General features: G+C 39.1%; 1 protein-coding gene across 1 annotated transcript in view; it reads left to right on the top strand.

The window, feature by feature from the left end:
• LDLRAD3 (low density lipoprotein receptor class A domain containing 3) overlaps positions 1 to 21,166 on the top strand; it is a 109,028-nt gene that overhangs the window by 82,336 nt on the left and 5,526 nt on the right. The window contains exon 5 of the mRNA XM_053946230.1: positions 19,880 to 20,216. Coding sequence (XP_053802205.1) covers positions 19,880 to 20,216 — 337 coding nt within the window. The remainder of the gene's footprint in view (positions 1 to 19,879; positions 20,217 to 21,166) is intronic.

Raw genomic sequence — 21,166 nt, 5'->3', positions numbered from 1 at the left:
GCTACTGACACGGTAATTTAAACTCAGCCATACATTTATGTACACCTCAACTTCAACATTCAGCTGACAGCTCTTGGATCACTTGGGCTCAGCAGGAGGGGAGGAGGGTGTGTCCCTACCATTGTCTAGGCAGATTTCTACCAAGGATACCTGTTCACATGTCCTAGCTGGAAGCTGTTGGCTAACCTGCAGCCCACAAGACTGGTTTCTCACTCAGATGAAGGCTGTCTAACTTGAGCAGCACAGCACATTAAAAAATTTATATTTGCGTCACTGTGAAAAATGAAATGTCTCTGTTGTTTCAAGCCTCAGGAAGTGCTTGGAAGTACCATACTAATATTGGGGCATGAAAATGTTACCAAGTACTGATCAAATTTGTTGTGAGTGCTTGATAGCCAGTCTTGAAATTTCGTTGGTGGTATTGCTCTAATTTTTTTTTTTTTTTAAGTAATGGCTTTCTAGATATTACTGAGAGGAATTCTGCAAGACTAGATGCTGTGGGGGAATCAATATTAAGATTGTCAAAATGTTAAGGACCTAATCTGAGTATAACATACTCCATTTAAAATGAGTAGTAAGTCATCTGGTATTGTAGCAATTAATCTGGTGTAAATGAGATTAAAATCAATATCAGATTGGTGGCTAATGGGATGCCACTCATTGGTGTGGGTGTGATTTCAGGGACTGGGGAGAAATTCCTATGGCCTGTTCTGCTGTGCAAACTTTTCTTTGTTCTTTCCCCTGTTTTCTACTGTGCTTTTTCTCTGTGCTTGAATTTGCAAGCTCTCATAATTTATAAGTACAGTTGAAGAGCTCCCCTTAGGAGAGAGCATTTCAAAATTGCCTTGTAATCCCTGCTAGGAAGGATAAACCTGAAATCGGAACAGATGGTGAAATTTTATAGTTATTAAATAGATGTTACAAACTCAAATCTTTCTGCCTGATATTGATGCAGTTGACTTATATTCTTACTGGTTTTTGTTGAGCCCCAATACCGTCTGATTTTTTCACACTCTTGCTTTATTGTTCCTTGCATTGAGGTTGCAGTGCAGCTGGCTGACAGATGAGGGGGAATTGCATTTGTTTTTCTTTGAACAAACTGTATTAATTATAATGCCTCCCACTGGGCTTGCAGTTTGCTTTAAGTAGCACATATCATTAGCTTTTAAAAACTGACAGGATCATAAATTTCATATTATTTTATCTTAAATGGTGTATGATTTAAATGCACAGTATAACCATGAGGCAGAACAGTAAACTGGCACTCACATTTTGGGGTACTACAGAATAATGTGGTTTTCTTCCTGAGGAGAAAGCATCTATATAAAGTAGAAGGGGTAGAAAGTTAATTTTTTTTAGTCAGCAGTGCAGGTTAATTGTTAAGTGTTTGTCCAGAACAATCAAAAGTGAACATTAATGCAGTCTTTTTCATATACATGTACAGCTATTACTGAAGAACAGGTTCCTGGCATGCTTTCTTCCTGCCAAAAAGCTTTTGGTAATGAACAGCAGACTTCATCCATGAACATGTTTTGGCTTGAATAGTGGAGGTTTGTATCTTCTTGATACACTATTTGTTTCTTGATTTTCAACCTAGTTCAATCTATTCTTCTAGACAGATGAAAGCACTTGCTTGCATCTTTTTCTGATATTTTAATGATCAGGAGTTTGTCAGCATGGAGGGATGAAAGGAAAATTCCAGGATACTTGGTTTACTATAGGGTATCAAGAAAAATAGTTAAGAGCATGTACTATGTGTTTCATAAGGTGTCGTTAGTTACAGGAGAAAGTCAGAGCCTTGGGCTATTTCCATACAATTCAGTCTGAGTTAGGATTTATTTAAGTTACCCCTTGAAGTGTTAAAAATACAGGTATAGGATGGATAGGAGCTTTCCTGTGCTGGAAAAGAAGGAATTTGCTTTAAGTATTTAAGATGTTTATCACAGAGTATGTATTGCCATGCAAATGCTTATGCTTTGTGGCATGCATTCACCAAGTATAAGTAAATAGCACCAATGAAATTGGTCTGTAGGCTTCAGATGAAAGGAATTTTTCTTTATTTAAGAAAGTGTTTGCCTTGTATGATGTAATGCAGCAGATTTTTCACTCGGTCCCTTATTTAAAAGCAGTGCAGTATAAAGGATTGTTAAATAAGGATGTACAGTTAATTGAGTGAAATGCTCTATATCCTGTTAGCAGTGAAACAACAAGCAACTAGTAAACAAAGGAATAATTACATTAGAGTTTCAATAAAGAAACTATGCCAAAGACATAGAAAGTTTGTTGCTAATCTGTCTGCTGTACGCTGATGGTAATGGTGGAGAACATGGCATGAGAAGGATGTGGTTTTGAAAGATCTGTGCCACTGTTTAGCAAGAAGTTAGTCCTAAGAGGGACCTAGATTAATGCAGCTGGAGTGTTTTGTATTTGCTTCCATTTGGGTGGAGCAAAGCAGTTTGGCTTTTGTTTCACACTTGTATCTGACTGAGATGCTCTCAGATGGAGTTCATTTATCAAAGACTTCCAAGGTGGAGGGCTCACATGCACAAATAGGATTAATTTCCACCAGAAATATAGCATTTGCATTCACTTACCTCAGAAATACCCAGGATAAGCTGGTTTTCCCTTTCATCCCCTATCATAGTTAGTTAAATCTTTGTTGGAGAATGGAACACCTTACTGCCCCCATCCTAAAATGTTTATGAGCAAAACACCTTAAGAGAGAACCTTGAACTCTATAGCTTCAGGGTATATGGATGGAAACACTCTTTTTATGACATTTTATTGCTTTGTAGGAGAGAATTGGAGAGTCCTTGGATGGGTAAGGGAGAGAAAGAGGAAGGATGATCCAAAAGAGGCGTGGGAGGAGGCAGCTCTGTGTTCCATGCTCCATAAGAAGGGTTCATGTATTTATATGTTGCACTGTGTAGAAAAGCAAAACCAGTCCTTGCAGAAGAGATGGACTTGGCATCTCCTGTTTCCTGGGTGAACTCTGTAATTGTTAGGCCACAACCTAAAGGCTAGGTTCAGTAACTTGGGCGAGATGAAAGAATCACACAGCACCAGTTGCCTTTGTTATCAGATGCTAGTGAAGAAGGAGAATAGAAGAATACTGATTTTGTGTTGAATGTCATAATGCTGCAGTTTTGTTGCAGAATTAGCATGCAATGAAGAACATGCATAATATTTGTTCTGTACAATGAGTGTCAAGTTTGGAGTGTTTGTGTAAGATGCAGTGTTAAAAAGAGGGTGTGCAGCATAGAATGTCATTGTTTTCTCCTTGATCTCTACAGGTCCTATTACTTCAAAACTGGTTCAGTTATTTTCCTGGACGTGATCTCTTGGTACTCATCCTTACAGCATCATGGGTTTATTCCCAAGGGCAGAAAACTTTTCCTTTACTGAAATTTGGCAAGTCACTTTCCAAAGAATGCAATTTTTCTGAATCTGAAAACCTGATTTATTGCTTAATCCCCTCAGAGGATATAGAAAGTGTCATATGTTATACATTCTGTGGTGTTTTTGTCTAGACAGGGTATTAGAGTAGGGTTGCAGAGATACTCAGGAACATCTGCAATTTTTAAATGCAAGATGACTGTATTACAATGTACCTTCTCAGCTGCCAGTTGCTTTTCACTGCATACTTAGTTTTTTTAATAAATACAAACATCTGTAGCTGCTTCCTACTAAACAGCTTTGCCCTGTTTTCAGCTACTCAGGTTTATCACTAAGCAGGTAATTGCTTTCATTGCTTGGGTTTTGCCCAGAACCAGAATCATTCTCTGTATCTATCATAGAGCCTTTGAGATTCTTGGTCAAAAATCTTAATGCAGAAAAAGGATGAAGACATACACAAATTTTCCTTCATAGAGGTCTGGAAGTCAGTGGGTGGGTTTCAGATTGCTGACAGCTATCCCAGAAGTCCCTGTAGGACATATCTCAGGAGAGAACAGAACTTCTTACCATCATCATGGTGGGTGTGTTCTTGGTCTCTTACAAGCCTCTGTGTGAAGAGGAAGAGGCTCTGCTCAAAGTGACAATCCTCACTCATGTCTGATGGGAAATGCTTTGAACTGATACCATGTGGCCTGAAAGACACCTCTTTTCTTTCCCCTTTCCTGTACTACCCATTGTCCCCTATGAGAGCTCTGACCATGTCACTTGAAGTGACCTGACCCTGACTCCTGTACCAAGAGGGCTGAGTGAAATGGTCACAGTGATGAGTCAGAGGAGAAAAGTATCAATCAAACATGAAGATGTTTGGGGACTTCTGCATCAGGTCCACTCTTACTGATCTGACAAAGTTAATGCTGAATAGGCTGTTTCCCTAAAATGGGTTGATTTATTTCCATCAAATATTCAGTTGCCGTAGACCTCAGGTATGTTTGGATTAAACTTGTAAAACCAGTACTTCTTTGTGAGCATTGTATTACTGAGAAAGATATTTAAACTGTGCCATAAGGGACAAATTTGTGTCCAGCATCCTGCCAGACTGAGGATTTTCCATTATACTGAGGTCATCCTGCTAACCTTCACTGGCTTCAAGGGAAAATAAGCACATTTTAAACCACAGCAATAATTAAATCTTCATGCCTACTTGACTGATTTAATGTTTAATTAAAGCAGAAGTATTGTGGTGGGGTAGTTGAAATAAATGACTGTCAACATTTGTAATGCTGACGGGATCTTTTTTTTTTCTTGTTCTTTTTGGGTTTTAAAAATGCTTCTTAGTGTAGCATGTAGGTATGCACTGAGAAATCCTTAGAACATCTGAACTAGCATGAAATTTTTGAACTGTGTTTTCTGAGGTTCAAATAAGGGCATAGAAGACTTTCATCAGATAAAGGTGCAGAGTAGAAAAAATCATTAATTTCACACCAAATCATTTGTTGTATTTTTGTGTATACATCTGTGTAACACTTGGTAGCCATTCGCACAATGAAGTTTCTTTGGTTAAGAAAATGCGAGACTGGTTTACAAAGAGCTTTGCAATTTTATATGGGTAGAAGCTTTTAATTATAGTCAGTCTATGAAAATGCACAAGTGAATTTGTGTTTTGCTGGACATAGGAAACAAGCAGGGATTTTTCCTCATTAAATTGCAAATTATCTGTAAAACAGAAATGATTGCTTTCTGACACTGTACCAGTCTAGTTTGTTCAGAACCTCCGAGTTAATAATACACATGTGGCTCACAGGTTCACAGCTACTCACAGGCAGCTCTTAGTCTTTCAAGACAGAACAAATACTGCATTCATTTGCTTTACTGGTAAGGAATCACTTGTCATGGTCTTTATGACATTGCTGAAAGAGCTTTCTTGGCATTCTTGGGCTCTTGACTGTTAATGCTTTTTCTTATTAATTACCTTCTTAATTACTCACCAACCACCCTGATTTTTGTTGCAACAAGATACTGTACTAATCTACAGAAATTGAAAACAAGATTTTAAGAGAAAAATTACCTATTGAGTCATTGGCTTATGGAAACTATAGTGAAGGAGTAAGGAACAAGTGCTCTCCTAGCAAAGTTGTCTTGTGCTTTTGAAAATCTTCTATCTTATTAGAAATTTGCAAGATTTCTTGACAGATGGAAAAAAATAATCACAGCAAGATTGAAGCTTTGAAGGTAAAATTGAAAAGGTGTTTTAAATATAGACTTTGTTTTGTTTAAAACAATAATTAATTATTTTAATGGGCAAAACCCACTAATATTGCCACCATTATAAGATCCTAAGGACATAGGTTTAAATGAAAATAATAGTTGTTATGAACAGTTTCCAGGTGTTCCCCAGAGACGGCCTTCCTAGTTCCCATGGCAACACTAAAAGAAAACTACTATCTCTAGCTAAGTACCGATATTGAAATGCTAATTAGCTAATTGCTCTGTTTGTTTTCTCTAAACTGCCTGGGGACAACCGGCCTCCCACCCCTCCACGCTGCCACTCTGAGACTAACATGCAAATAGAAACCCCTTAGGATCATGGGAGTATTTTTAGGAGGAAAAAAAGAATATAAATCAAAAACTGAACACAGTAGAGGAGTCTAGGCAAATGCCCTAGCTGAGGAAGAGGGAAACACATCCCCTGATTGACTTTTAACTGTCGCCATCACCTAAGAAGCAACAGACTATATTAGGCTCTGAGAAGCAGGGCGATAGAGAGACAGAGAGCCCTGGTACTGCCATCACGGAAGGAGCGGGGACAGCTGTTGTTCTGGACTTCAGCAACAGACTCTGCACGCCACGCCTCCTCATCCTCGGGCCACCGGTGTGCCACAAGGAAAGGAGAAAGGACAGCTGCTGCTCGGGACTCCAGTGACCGACTCTGCACGCCTCCTTCCTTTTGGCTGCCTGGGAAAGCTACGACCGCGGGGGTGAGCTCTGCGTCGAGCCCCCTGCCCAGCTGATCTTTTTAATAAAGAGCTGAACATTAATAAAGGCATTAGCCCTGTTCATTTCAATAGTGAAATAATAAAAACAGTGGAATTAGTTACCTGGGGCTATATGGTATGGACCCCCGAAATGTCCTCTGGTTTGCTGAGATGTGTCACTGGTCCTCTTTGAGTACCAGTTGTGTTTTGGAAATTGCTGGGATCCCCATCCAGGGGTTCTCCATCTTCTGTCTGTTGTCACAGCATGGCATTTGGATACTTCTTTAGTTGATAGGAAGATTTTGTATTGTCCTTTCTTAAAAGCACTCCCAAATCAATAGGTCACAATTGATTACAGAGACTACCCTAGAAAATGAGGACACGGTGTGATTCCTGGGCTAAGTCAAAATTTTTCAGGCAATTATTTTTCTAGAGCAAGTCAAATGTTGGCTCTTCCCCTACCTCTTAAGGGAGGAAATGTTCATTACTTTTTCAAAATCAATTGTAGAACTGGGCATGCAAAATCATTAGTCACCCTTGAAATATTAGGCACAATGCTTAAACCATAGTCAAATAAAATTCCAGGTTTGAGCTTGATCTAAGCTGACTGTGGCTGATAGCAGTCTCTGTCTCAAGGGGTGGCATGCTAAAGCACTGCATGAGAGGCCAAGTGGCACTGGGCAATATTCTCTGGAAAGTGTAGCACTAGCAAGCATATGGTATATATGCATTAGAGCAACACTCTCTTATTTTAAATGATAACATTTACACTACTCCCCTATGCTGTATTACTAAAAGCCATTAAACTAACATTTTGGCTATGGTACCATCTGAGGTAAAAGCACCATGCTTTCAAGAATGACTGGTTTGAAAATTTTTAATTTTCAATTAAGGTTGAAAGGACAAAGTGCAAAATTAACTAACTTGCAATTAATTTCAGTAGTAATTATGTAAAAAGTTCCAGGCATATAGAAGATGAGAAGCATGGCATAATTAGTTGTGGAGGTTTTTTACTGCTGTAATTACAGTGATAAATATGTATGAGGCTGTTTGGGGAAGGGAAGCACAGCAAGCAATTGTATTTAATTAAACTTTTAGCTGGCTTAGTTATGGAGACTGCTCTTTGTTTTAATCCCTTCGAAACTGCAGTGACACTCCCAAGGATGGGTAGTTACACCCCAGAGTGTGAAAATTGCATTTTAGGATTTACATTTCCTAGGTAGAGGTATCCCAGGTTATCTGTCACTTTATCAATCACAGGTAACCACTATGTTCCAATTCTACAGCTCTTGAAACTTTTGTGAAAAGCCCAATGAAAGCAAATTGCACAATTTGTTGTTTGTGTATTTAAAATGTTCAAAGAGAAGGATGTAGAATTGCACAGGTGAGCATGATAAAGAGGAACCATCAAGCACAAGGTAAGAGTGACTGCTAAACAGAGTAATGTTAGGATCAGTCAGGCCTTCAGCATCCAGAGGTCTTTGTTTATGGAGTGCTTATCTACAGGAACAAAATTAGCTGAAAAATTGAAGCAATTTGTAAAGGGAGCAAGGAGTTGTGCAGACCAGTGTGTGTCTGTGGTTTGTTTTGCATTTTTATTCAGTATTTTTTAGGTACTTGGTATGTTCCACTTAGACCAGAATCCAGTGTGATTTGGTTGGGGTTTTTTTAATTTTCTTTCCTAATTTGTGTTTAGACAAGTTTTTAAGCTGAGATGCAAGCATATTAAATCAGCCTCCATCTTTAATGTGTGAACACTGTATGTAGACAGCTTGTTAAAATACCACAGAGTGCTGGGGAGGACAGGACTGGGTTGCTCAAGGATAATTAAGTGCACCTTAGGAGTAAAGCAATAAAGCTGCCTCCTCTTTGATAGTAAAGAAAAAGTAAATAATTCATTAAAGTCTCTTTGTGTTTGGAGAGGAGGGTATGGCTGATGGAAGCTGAGAACTCCCAGTTTCTGATCCTGGCTGACAATCTTTAGCTCTGCAACTTGAAGCGAATAGTTTTATTAATTTAAGTCTTGCTTTTTAGGTAAGGAATACGTTTACCTATCTTGTTGGATTGCTGTAACATTTATGTGATTTGTCTTTAAATACTTAAAGAAATAGTAATAAAAAAATACTATATTTGGCCATTTGCATCTGTACTATAAAGGAGTAGTAGCAAATGGTTTTGTTTCTTCCTCTTTTAAATTAGATAAACTCTTAACCTTTGTTAAGAATGATTTTTAAAATTGCAGCAGATGCTTTTGTGTGTGTGTAAATGGAAACATGTCTCAACTATTACAAATTATGCTCCCTACAAGCTTTTACCCAGCCCACACAGTCCCCCAGCGTTTGTTTAAATTTAGTCATGAAGCATAATTTTACCTATTTTCTCTTCTTTCTGAGAAGTGTTTCATTAAATTTGTCTTTCATCTTTTCCATTTTACCCTTCTTCACCTTTAGTTCTGATCTGTCCAGTAATCTAAGAATTAGTCACTGAGCTTATTTTTTATAACCAGTGGCTATTATAAATACCTCAGTCATATCTCCTCTTAATAATATTTTCTCAATACTAAATAAAGCATGCTTTTTTTCTCTCTTGATATTTAAGCTCTGTTTCCCCCATTCATCATCTTTGTTTCTCATGCTGCACTCTCCATCAACCTAATTCTGTCTTCAACTAAGCTGGCCAAAACAGACTGCCAGTGTTCAAACATGGTTTCATTGGGGTTTTGCAGAATCATGCCATAATACAGTTAATATCCTTTCCTTGTGATAAGCCAGTTTTCTATTAACCTTCTTTACCACTGCTATGCATTAGCTGAAGTTTCTGTCAATAAAGGTTCGTTCTCATGTGACACATTAGCTAATTCAGTGCCTTTTAAACTATGCTAAGCTGTACTAATCATTATTATTTGCCTCCAGTCTTTTCAAGGAGAACAAGAACTATAAGTATGCCACCAAAAATCTCTTTATTTGCCCTTGCATACAGTAATTATCTTGACAAAGTGATTAATAATTATAATTCTTGCCTCTTAATACAAATTTTAAAATACATTTTTCTTTCTTGCATTGTACACATGCTTTTCATATCAAGAATTGTACAATTCAATATGACTAGTTTAGTCAGTCAGCCAGGGTCAAAGGGAAAATAAATGTTTCCACAATCTCTCTGGAAACAAAAAGCAAGACTACATCTTCAGCAAGAATAAAATCTGGCACTCTCACATTCATTAGGCTGCATTTGTCAGTGCTGAATAAACAGCCTTTCATCAAGTGCAGCAATTTTCTCTGTTCTGTAATTAAAGATATTTTTTGCTTAATTTATTTATATGAAAACTTGCTGAAGTGAGACCAAAATTTTTATAATGCATATTTAAAAAAACAATTCTGGGTTAAGTCCCAGGTACTGTAATGTCTTGATTTACTGTCTGAAATGTTACGCTAAGTCCATCCATGGGGTAAAGGTATCCAAGTGTCCTCTGCACTCCAGAGGAGGAGATGAGCTCCTTCTTCCCTTCTGAATGCATGGTTAGCTTCTAAGGCTTAAAGAATTTATTGATTTGTCAATGAAGTATGAACTCCCACTGAACTTGGGAAAATAGTGGGATCATTTAACAAGTGATATAATATTCTTTACAAGAGGACCTCCATCCTTATTGTTAGGAGCTGATTTTTGTCTTTTTTTCTGTTTATCTGAAGACAGGTTTGGTGAAACAAACACAGGTTTGTCCGCTCAGGAGAAATAACCCAAATTTAGGTTTTATGGGGTGTTTTGGGTTATTTGATTGGCAGGGTTAAACTGTTGTTATTTCTGACTGCAGGCCAGTGTATACATGAAGGACTATTGGAGTTCTCAGGATATTCCCAAAGCACAGCTAGACCATTGCTAGCTCGAGGGGATCTGTTCCAGTGCTGCATTCTCCTTGCCACTTTTCCAAGTTGCACCTCACACCAGAGCTACACTTGTAGGTAGTAAGTTACTGTGGTGCTTTGCCTTTGGAGGTAAGTGGTTCAAATTCAACTTGGACTGCCCATACTTAAAATTTATAGGGTTTTTTTAATGTAAGTCAGGAAAACTTTGAGAAACTCTCCTGAGGACATACACGAATGATGATCCCATGGTAAAACCATCAGAGTGGTCAGTGTAACTGAAAATCTATAGGCATGGAGGCACATGGTGCTGCTACTGATTATTCACTGGCAGAGGTGACAGCTCTAATCAATTAGATGTGTGAAATAAAGCTGTGATTTCTCACATTAGTCATTTGGGATACTTCCCTGCAGTGTTTGAAAACCCTGCACTTACACTGTTAGAGCAGACATGGTTTTGATTGTCATTAATTTCAAACTTCTGTATTTAAAAATATTAAAAGCTTCTCTGCAATATTTTCCTCAGCCTAAACAATCCCTTCTTGGTAGTGTCTATGTAGGCAACTGATACTTCATGTTTTTCTCCATCAGGCTCTGATTCACCTTTGTTTTATTTTAAAATAATTTTTAATTTTCATCTCATCTAGCAGGGTTGCTGTTGCTTAACAGCAAGCTGAATAAGCATCCTCTGTCATTCAGGTAATTACTGAATAGTTTCAGGTTCAGAGCAAAGCCTTTTGGACCCCCCTGAAAAGCTTTCAATTTTCTAATGAGCCACAGCCTTTGAATGTTTCCCTCCCACTCCCTATTTTCAGTGTCATCTTCTCTGATCAAGTGAGATTTTTATCAGAGGGTGAAAAGCACATGTTTATCTTCTTCCTGGTGTTAATGCCTTCCAGTTGCTTGTTAGTGTCCCATTTGTGTACACTAGCTTTCAAATGCAGCTTTTTTCTTTTTCTTCTCTTTGCCTCATTTGCTTCTCTGTTCTTTCTTCCTCCCTCTCTCTTTCTCTGGCATTTGACAGTCTGAGTCTTGTGATCAGAAAGGCCAAAAAGGGCTGTGCAATAGCTACTTTCACAGCCAATTGCTGTCTTCTCTGCTTTTGTATTTTGCTCCTCTTTTTTATTTTCCTGTTGTATGTAACAGATAATATTTAAGGAAATATTTAGAATTTGATTTGCAGCCAGGTACAATGTTTGTTAAGACCTTCCTGGAGGTGGAACCTGAACACAGTGAAGGTACCGAGGCCACTGTTTGGCAAGAGTTCCTTGAGTTTCAAAAGCTTGTGGCTGAAAGGAAACATTAGTTTGTATGTCAAACAAATGTATTGCAAAGTCAGGATAATTTTAATAGGGAAAGCATCTCATAATGTAACTTCATACAGGTGCATTGTTTGTCAGAACCAAGCACTGAGCTTATCTTGGTTTGGACTGAGTGTCTACCCACATTGCTCAGTTGCTGTAGTCTTGCTTTCCTCTCCAGTCTCCTCTTGATTCCTAGAGCCAGAGGGTGTCCTGCGGGCTCTTGCTGGAGTGGATTTGCTGCTGGTTTCTTCTGTGGCATCCTGGAGGCAGTCATTGAAGGGGCATTGAGTAGGTATGAATGAATGGGTGATAGAAAGGGATTAGGTGACCTGGAAGGTACTGTCTGTCTCTGCGGATTTGTTTCTTTTTTTACTCAGGATCACAACCTGCTCATGGTTTCTAGATTGTTAGTAGCTTCTTGAACAAGTGAAGCTATGTGTACTGTGTATCTGGCAACATCTATTCTTCATGATTCTGGGAAATAAGTAGGATTGACAATATTAATATGTAAAGCAGGACATGGATGTTGTACTGACGCTTTTTCAAAAATCAGAGCCATTAAAATACAGTTCGTGAATGATTAGACTAAATTTATAGACTGATTATAAACTTACTCTACAATAGATTTAAATCACATTTAAGTAGTATTTCTTGCCATGTATACCTGACTGCAGGCTCCATAAATCCTGCACTGCATTTCTTCAAGCCTTATTATCCTTCTTATGCTCCAGCTGTTCATAGTGCTAATCAGGACCCAGGAAAAAGTTAATGTGCACATTCTAGCTGAGCACTGTGTGTCTCTTCTTGCCAGCCTCCAGAATAAACACTATAAAAATGCAATTCAGCTGTCCTGCACAGCATCCCACATTCAGCTTTTTCCAGACATTCTCTTGAAACAACATGCTTTTTTTTCAGGCATGTAGATCACTCAAGATAAATTTGTAACAGTTTTGCAATGGGTGTAATTTCTTTTCAGAGTTGACAGATGATAAAAACACAAGCATTTCATCCACAAATTTTAATTAGTTTACTTTTTGTTTTTATTTGTTGGGGTTTTTCTGCCTCCTAGATATTCACATGATTCCAAGGAATGCTAGTGGAGTATGTCCTGGCAATTTGGATTCTAAACACTTAGGGAATAGGAAAAGCAAAGCCACCCATGGCCTTTGCCAAACCTGTTTTCCGTCATACTTTTGACTTGGAATTGTACTGATGACCTTTCAAAATTAATCAAGGTAGGGCATGTCTTTGCACTGGCAGGAAGCTGATACAATGTCCAGGCTCTTACCTGGCTCAGAGCTCAAATTAACCTTTGCAGAAGACAGGACAGTGCATTTGCACATACATTTGCCAGTGATGCCAAGGTTATTTGGTAGAAAATAGTATAAATAGTTAAAGAAGTGAAGATGAAGCTGATGTTACAGAATCAAAGAATCACTAGGCTTGGAAGGGACCTCTTGAATGTCTCCAGAGAGGGAGATGCCATGATTTCCTCAGACAGCCAGTTCCAGTGCTCTGCTGCCCTCAATGTAAAGGAATTATTTCTCATGATGAAGTGGAACTTATTTTGTTTTAGTGTATGTCCATTATTCCTTAGATATTGGAGAATGAGTATGCTTGGGTCTTGCTGGTTGAATTTCAAAGTTATGTTAACTTCTCCATTAAAACATTATATTGTTTTAACTTTCAAGACTATCCTGTACTACTCACTAATGGTACACAAGAGATTACACAGCAACCGAAGACCCCAAACCTGGACATTTATGCAGTTGGGGAATACTGTGTGAGACTGGAATATCTCTTGGGAGATTGGAGGGAGGAATAGGCTATGCTTTAGGATCAGTGGCTATTATCTCCAACTTAGGCACCTTTCTTGTAATGGCACTAGAGCTTCAGTGGTGTGTAGTTGTCATGTGTCTCAGCAAGAGCACCAGAGCATGTTTTTGCTATGAAGATAATACTGTTTTTCTTTCTTTGAAGCAGATTATTGATTTATTTTATAAACTTGGTCCACCAAAGAGCCTTCTGGTGGGTGCAGTTAGAGATTTTCCTTCTGCAGAACATGTTTAATTTAGTGCTTGGGAGGGGCCAATAGTAGCACAAGCCCCTAAAGCTTTCAGTGCTGCAGACTCTTCCTCTCATAAAATGTTATAAGAACTCCATAGTAACTAATTTTGTGGTAGCCTTCTTGATAGTGACCCTACATTTACAAACTAGAAGGAGGAGACTAACAGGACAAAGTTCTTCCTTTTTATGTTTTACCTGTGATTTGGACCTGTTTTTTGTAGTGGCTATGATTTAATCAAAGTACACCACTATCCTATCATGTGTCCAGGAACTGCTGCATAGATCAATGCTGGAGTAATCCTAAATTACTTTTGAGTAACACTTTAATTTCCTCCTTGGTCTCCCTCCAGCTGCCAAGTCTGGACCTTTTGTTTCTGTGCTTTATGGCAAGTTTTGGCTTTGCAGGTTTTTACATTGCTGCCAAGTTATTTTAGAACTTTGGTTGCTATGACTACTGTTAAGTATTTCTTAGTTCTCCACTTATTTGCTCAGTTTGCTGCTTTTCTTTTCTCTATGTGTGTGTGAAGTTCATGGAGTAATTATCCTGCCCTGCAGAAGATAAAAAAGGATGGCATGTGAGAGGTGAGGCTCTTGATCTTCAGGCTGACTCAGCTGCTCATTTAGAGCAGCTGCAAAGACTTGAAAGCACAGCTCTTGTAGAACGTGGTCAGGATGAGAATTTAAGTCTGGGGAGGAAGGCACTTGTAACGCACCCATTCTGGTGCACTGAATGAGACATGCTGGCACTGCTTCTAATTCTGCTGACTGCTACTCTCCTTAGGTTTATCTGTGTCTTGCTAGCTACTTTTATAACTATATATAGTTCCAAATCTTACACTTAGTTTTACATTCTTGGGACCAATAACTGTTGTTTTGCTCAGAGCCTCTAAAGTGCATTATACAGAGAAATTTTGTTTCATTGCTCAGAGCTCAAGTTGTTACACTAATGCCAGTAGTGATGTAAATATATATATATATATATATATATATATATATATATCTGTGTACAGCTAACAAGTTCTTCATATCAAGAGATCCTACTGTGTTTGTGCAGGCAAGGTCATGACTGTTTTTCCACTCATCTGAAAGAATAGGTAAAGACAGAGCATCCAGTGGTATTTAAGGCTTGTGATTGATGTTTGAAACACTTGGACTTTTCAGGAAAATGTAGTTCTTGTCAGTATGAAAGAGCTTTGGAGAATGTCCTGGGAATGTGGGAACATCGCTATCCAGTTTTCAGGTGAGGCTAGCTGGGCAAGGAACCAGGCAGAGGTGGTGAAAATCACCTCATGGGCAACTTCAAGAGCTGGGAATAGATCCACCCTTTGTTCCAGCTTCTTAGATCAAAGGCTATTCTGTTTGCTGTGGTTCTGGTCTGTGGGCATTAGGGACACTTGTGATTAGCAGGGAGTTAAACCTTGGTGCCATTTGAAGCCACAACATCTGTGCAGATGCCCATTGTCTGTCTTTGTCTGTGAAGCCATCACTGTTATAGACATACCTGGAAGGAGCTTCATCCTGGTGCCTTCCCAGCAATCTTAGCTATTTACTGAGTAGCTGTTGAACAAAAATGTAGTCATATTGTATTCCTCTGGCCAATTCCCATAGATAAGGCCTGCTTAGTATGTGCAACACTTCCATTAGTGAGTCTCTCTTCTGTGCCTGAAACAGAGAAAGCCATAGCAAGGCAAAAACATGCTTTGAATGCAGTTGAAAACAAATCCTTGTCTCTGGTGTCTATGGGAACTGTAAAGCTGTTCAGGAGGGGAGCAGTGGTAACCTAGCAGGAGGCTTCATGAGGTCAAGGTGCTGTGTTGTCTGAGAGAGATCTTGTTTGTAACACTGAGAAGGGCACCAGGGAAAAAAGATAAGTCAATTAGAAAAACATCACTAGAATAAAGAACACTCTGAGTTCAGTGCACAAGATCTATGAAAGACTTGTTTTAGTGGCACATAAAATCATCAAGAATGAAAAATTTAATAAGAGTTTTGGGAGACTTAGCTGGATGCCGTAAGAACTCCAAACACAGAAAATAAATAATGTGCAGAGGCTCTGCCTGCATTTGATTTTTGTTGTCTTTAACCTTCCAAGCTGCAGCTCTGCACTTTAACCAGTTGGAATTTAAATGTGTTGTTACAGTAGCATCTTTGTTGGAGATGGTCGGTGACTCGTGCTCATTAAGGCTACAGATGTCTGCTCAGATTATGTATTTCAAAAGCTTTTTCTCCAATGAACTGTGAAAAGCCAGGCTTGAGCAGAGGATTGTGAAAGATAAAATAATAGCCTCTCATCCCTATGTCTGGCAGACTTAATGCAGTTACTCTCAGATTTTTTTTTAAACTTTGAGACAGCAAATTTGTTCACAGTCAGTAAAATAGACCTCTAAGCACAACCTGCTAAGTTTCCTTTATCAGTATTTTCCTAAATTATTCACAAGGCTTTTTACACTCCAAAAATCTCTAATCTGTGAATTCGGTATTTCCCAGATACCGGGGTTTAATAGGCATAAGTGGCATTGATAAACTGTTTGTATGTGGCATGATAGAAAACTGATCTTCTTAAGGGGAAAACAAAAAAGACATAAAATAGTAAATACTCCATGAATCTAAATGAAATTTGTTTGCCCACTCACTCTTTTTCATGCATTTGCACTTAGTAGCAGAGCAGACAACTTTTTAAACCTACCTGGATATAGTGCCTGCTTCTCCTGGGAGATAACTGAATTACCAAGAAATTCAGTTAAATTACTTTTGTGATGTGTAAACATTTGCTGAAAGTTATTAGAGCAGAGCTAAAGAGTCATGGATTTTGTTTCCGTAAGTAGTCGTGCATGTCCAAGAGACAGTTTTCAGATGTTCTCTATATCTCACTTTCTCCCTTTTACATTGAGTGCAAAATGGATAGAGGGTCATCAGGCAGTCTCAGCTCAGTACCCCTCATTCCCTTCCAAACCTCTGAATATTCACCAGGCTCTACAAAAAAAACAGAATGTTATCAAGGCATTCTAAAAATTGCTTATTTCAACATGATCAGCTGTATAGGATGACAAAGCAAAAACTTGATTTAAAAGTCTCCTATATGCAAAACTGTCTCATAGTTCTCTACTATGTTTTGTTTTAGCTGTGCCATAGAGCAATTTTCTTGTCAAAGCATTACTTTGGAAGACCATTAAGAGCAGTTCACCTCTCTAGGACTGCGAGCCATGCAGTGTTGAGAAGCTCAGGTTCCATCTTTTGCAGACTTGGATTAATTGGCCTTGATAGCAAGAGAGATTAGGTACAGGTTGGTCTTTTGTGGAATAAATTATATCACAGCCAAAGTGAAATGCCACTGGACTTCACTTTTGAGTGTGGATTGCTAAGAGACCTTAAGATTATATCTTCTTGGCCCAGAAAACCCACCTATAAGGCAAGAATAATGTTGTTATTGTGGTGAAAGAAGACTTAGTTTCAATGGTAGCTGAAGCTTCCTAGTTAGAACTCCATCTCAGGTAGTCTTTTCCTTGATAGACATAAAGACTCTGCATGTTTAGGGAGCTGGATTCTTTGTATGGGGAGGGTGCCTCTATGCAAATCCTCAACACTGCCTGGGGTGAAAGAAAGAGCACTTGACAAATGAACCCGATTCTTTCCTCTTCACAGGATATATCTGTACTCCTGTGTGCTGCTTCATGTTAGAGACACATGGGCTAGAATTAGCTGAAATGACAGAGATGCTCATTCCAATTTTAAATGCAATATTGCTGTGTTGGCTGGTTCAAGGGTTGTACCAGACAAGACTGTTCAAAACAGCACCCTAGTAGCTCTGCTTCTGGTTCAGACACCTCTACACAGATCCCTAGGCATGCCCTTAGATTGCTCTGGGCTTCAGAAAGACAATGAACTAAATAGGAATATGAGAAACAGATCTAAACACTTGAAAAGGAATAGAGTTACTGGTAAATAAATGATGCCACAGTAATCACAAATCTTCAAAACAGCATGTTAACTGCAAAGTTATCCCAAATCTCTGCAAAATAAGTTTATGGTTGTCGTATGAAAAGGATTGTAAAACTAGTTAAGAGATGTTTTGTTTCACACTATTCTGAAGGTTATCAGATCCCATCTGACTTTTGACAAAGGAGTTTTTCTTCAGCAGTATAGTTAACTTGTTTGTATTTGTAGAACTGGCTCTTGTAGGACCTAGAAGATGTTATCCTAAACAGGTGGATAACTTTAAAAGTTTGGGGGAAAAGTTGATGGATAATTCACTTCTCATTTTTCTCCCCTTTTAGTAAGATGGAGATTATACAGAGAAGAGACTGTGCTGCTGCAGAATGACTCCATGGTAACTAATTAGGTCTCATCAGGTCTGCAAAGGCATCTGGTTTTCAGCCTTATGCCAATGCAGTGTAACCAGTGAGCCAAGTTGAATGAGAGTCTTGTGGTATTTTACTGGGCTGTCATAATAGATTTACCTTCCTTCCACTTGTTGTAGGTATTAGTGTTCATCCACAGGTCAGTCCTTGCAAATAAACTTCTTGATGCTTGCATAAAAGTGATCTGCTTGTCATTATATTCCCTGTGCTGGCCCTTGTCTGTGATGCATGACATGAATTCATTTCTCAGTTGTTGAATTTAGGGAGTGTATTAAAGGAGCCAGAGTAATATGTGATGAGCTGTAATTAAAATTACTAATGCATGTCAGTTCCTTTCCTTCCTTCTGTTCTCATTTATATTCCTCATGCAGACTTGGTTCACTTTGCTGAGTGAGCCAGAGACCAAATGTTGACTGGAAACAGTGATTTCTGCTTTCTCTAGCACAGTTGCACAGGGAAATAAAGTTAGCAAAGATCCTACCTGAGGTGTTACGCTAAGTATCAGGAAAAGTCTGGCTTGCAGCTGGCTTGCAAAGCTCTGGTCTGTGGTTGTAGAGGCATCATCAGTGAAGCAGCTCTGAGTGGTAACTTTTCATAGCTGGTGGCAGGACCAATAGTCACAGAATGGCTTGGGTTGGAATGAACCATAATCATCTCATTCCAACCTCCCTGCTGTGAGCAGGGACACTTTCCACTAGACCAGGATGCTCAAAGCCCCATCCAGCCTGGCCTTGAACACTTCTAGGGCAGGGATGGGGCATCCACAGCTTCTCTGAGCAACCTGTTTCAGTGCCTCACTACTCTCATAATGAAGAAATAATGTTTTCTTTGTTCTGTTACAGTCTTTTTTTTTCCCATCTCATCTCTTCTTATGAAAGTATCTATGCTTTAAAATGGAGATGTTTAAAGGATTAGCCATTTTATCTTACTGACAAATGCAGAAACTATTTTTAGTGATGCTGGAAATTGTGGTTTGGTGTTTAACCATGGAAGTGAACTACCAAAATCAAATATTGAGAGAGATACCTAAAGCATCTTGGATGAAAACAATGGGTGCTTGAGTAAAGGTCTTCCATTATGCTGGGCACAGTCAGTGTATATTTCATTATCTGTTGTTAGAGAAATATGTTGGTGGCTCTGTTGCAATTCTGAATGACTGAAAAACAGTTTTGCTTGATGAGGAAAAGAAAGGAAAATCGTATGCCAAGACTTACCGTGCCAGCCTTCTGTAGTAGGAAATTAAGAATTTGGATGGATCATGCTCGTTTAATTGTGTGGATTTGAGGTTCTGTTTGTTTGGTTTGGTTTGTTTTTTACTGAGCCTCATATTTTTCTTGAGGTGGATGAATGTCAGAATAGCCTGTTTGAGGCTATAAGGAATTACAGGCTGCACAGAAAGAGAAATTCCTGTCCAAAAATAAATTGCTCAATGGCTGCAAGACCTTGTGGACATGGGGCTTAAATGGTGTCAGTGGAATATATAGTCAAAAAAAAAAAAAAAGTGTTGTGCCTTCTACATCTCTGATTCTAGTGAGCTTTGCCAGATGCAGCTGAGATATTGTGGTTATGGCTTGGAACTGGATATCTCGCCTCTGGAAACAAAAGCTGTGACTGTTAGGTAAGGGTGGGGAGATACTCCCATGATAATGCTCATGCTACTACAGTGTGTATTTTCCTCTTTCTCAGCTTGTCTTTCCCTATAGTTTACTTTCTGGCACTGCTGTGAATGGGGATGGACTGAGGGATACCTGCCAATCTCCAGTTTGCATGCATGTGCTTTTAATAAGCTCATTTTTCAGAATCTGAAGGAAAAAGGGAAACCTTCTTTTGTCACACAGCGTTTTAGCAGAAAACACAGCATAGGCCAAAAGCAGTTTTGTATTGAAACCCATCTGAGGCTTCCTTTTCCTTTTGTCTTGCAGAGGCAGGCAGCGGCCAAGATTACGTGACCTCTGAAAATCAGCTGCTTTACTACCCGAGTATTACCTACGCCATCATTGGCAGCTCTGTCATTTTTGTCCTTGTGGTGGCCTTCCTTGCCTTAGTGCTGCACCACCAGCGCAAGCGCAACAATCTGATGACGCTGCCAGTGCATCGCCTGCAGCACCCCGTGCTGCTGTCCCGCCTGGTGGTGCTTGACCACCCGCACCACTGCAGCGTCACCTACAACGTCAACAACGGCATCCAGTACATGGCCAGCCAGTGGCCAGTGGAGCTGGACTCCCCGCCATCCTATTCAGAGGCCGTGCTCGACCAAAGGTATGTACAGGAGCTGATTCTGGGCTCACCAAAGCATCCCTCTGCTGGATGCAGCTCTGGTAGTCTGTGCTGCTGCTCCGCACTTTCTGCTGCTTTTGACAGAAGTCCAGTGCTGCGCTTCAGTTGCCTGCACAGGATCAAATTTCAGTAAATTTGAGCTCATTCTGTGTATGAAAAATTCATGGTTCTCAGGTCTGTTTACTGTTACTGGTATTAAAAGGGATTTGAGGCAAACTCAAATCTCTTAGCACATATTGGTAGTAAGATTTTAAGAATAGCAGGAGAATGTATCACTTGTCTAGTAATGATAACCTGTGCCAGTTTGGAATCAAAATGTGAAAACTGAATTTAGAGTTTCACCAAAAAAGCCCAGGTAAATTGTAGGTCATAGCAGTGAAAAAATACAGCCCTGTTCATTTATGATAAGTATATAAAGGTGAGAGCGTTCTTCAATTCTTTTATAAAGACACTGTATCATTCTTCTGCTCTGCACTGCTTTACCTTTTACCAAGAGAAGAAAAGAACAGAACTTTGGAATGGAAAGGACTCTTCCTAATTTAAGTAGCTGAAAATGCTTTGAAGTTCCGTGTGGGTGTGGCTTGTATGTGATGCTTTTGTGGTTATGTAGTTATGACACTGGTTTTATTTGTAGATTATTAACCTTCATTTTAACCTCTGTCTGTAAAGTCTTTCCAAACAAAACTTGTAAGCAGACATCCCCTGTACCTAAAAAGGATATGGTACAAACTTCAGCAATTCAGATTGTTGACTATCACGTTGTTGATATTTACAGTACGAATTGTGGGATTTAAGAATAATTGTGAATTCCTGTTCTCTACTGCTTTTGGCTGCAGGACCCTTGTCTTAATGTTGACTTTCATAATAATGATATCTTTTCATTATTAAGGACAACTAAATGAGCAGGTGTTCAGATTGTAATCACTTCTCAC

Source organism: Vidua chalybeata, chromosome 6, assembly GCF_026979565.1.
Source record: "Vidua chalybeata isolate OUT-0048 chromosome 6, bVidCha1 merged haplotype, whole genome shotgun sequence".
Lineage (NCBI taxonomy): Eukaryota > Metazoa > Chordata > Aves > Passeriformes > Viduidae > Vidua > Vidua chalybeata.
The sequence above is the reverse complement of the archived record's forward strand: the minus strand, read 5'-3'. Positions and strand labels throughout refer to the sequence as shown.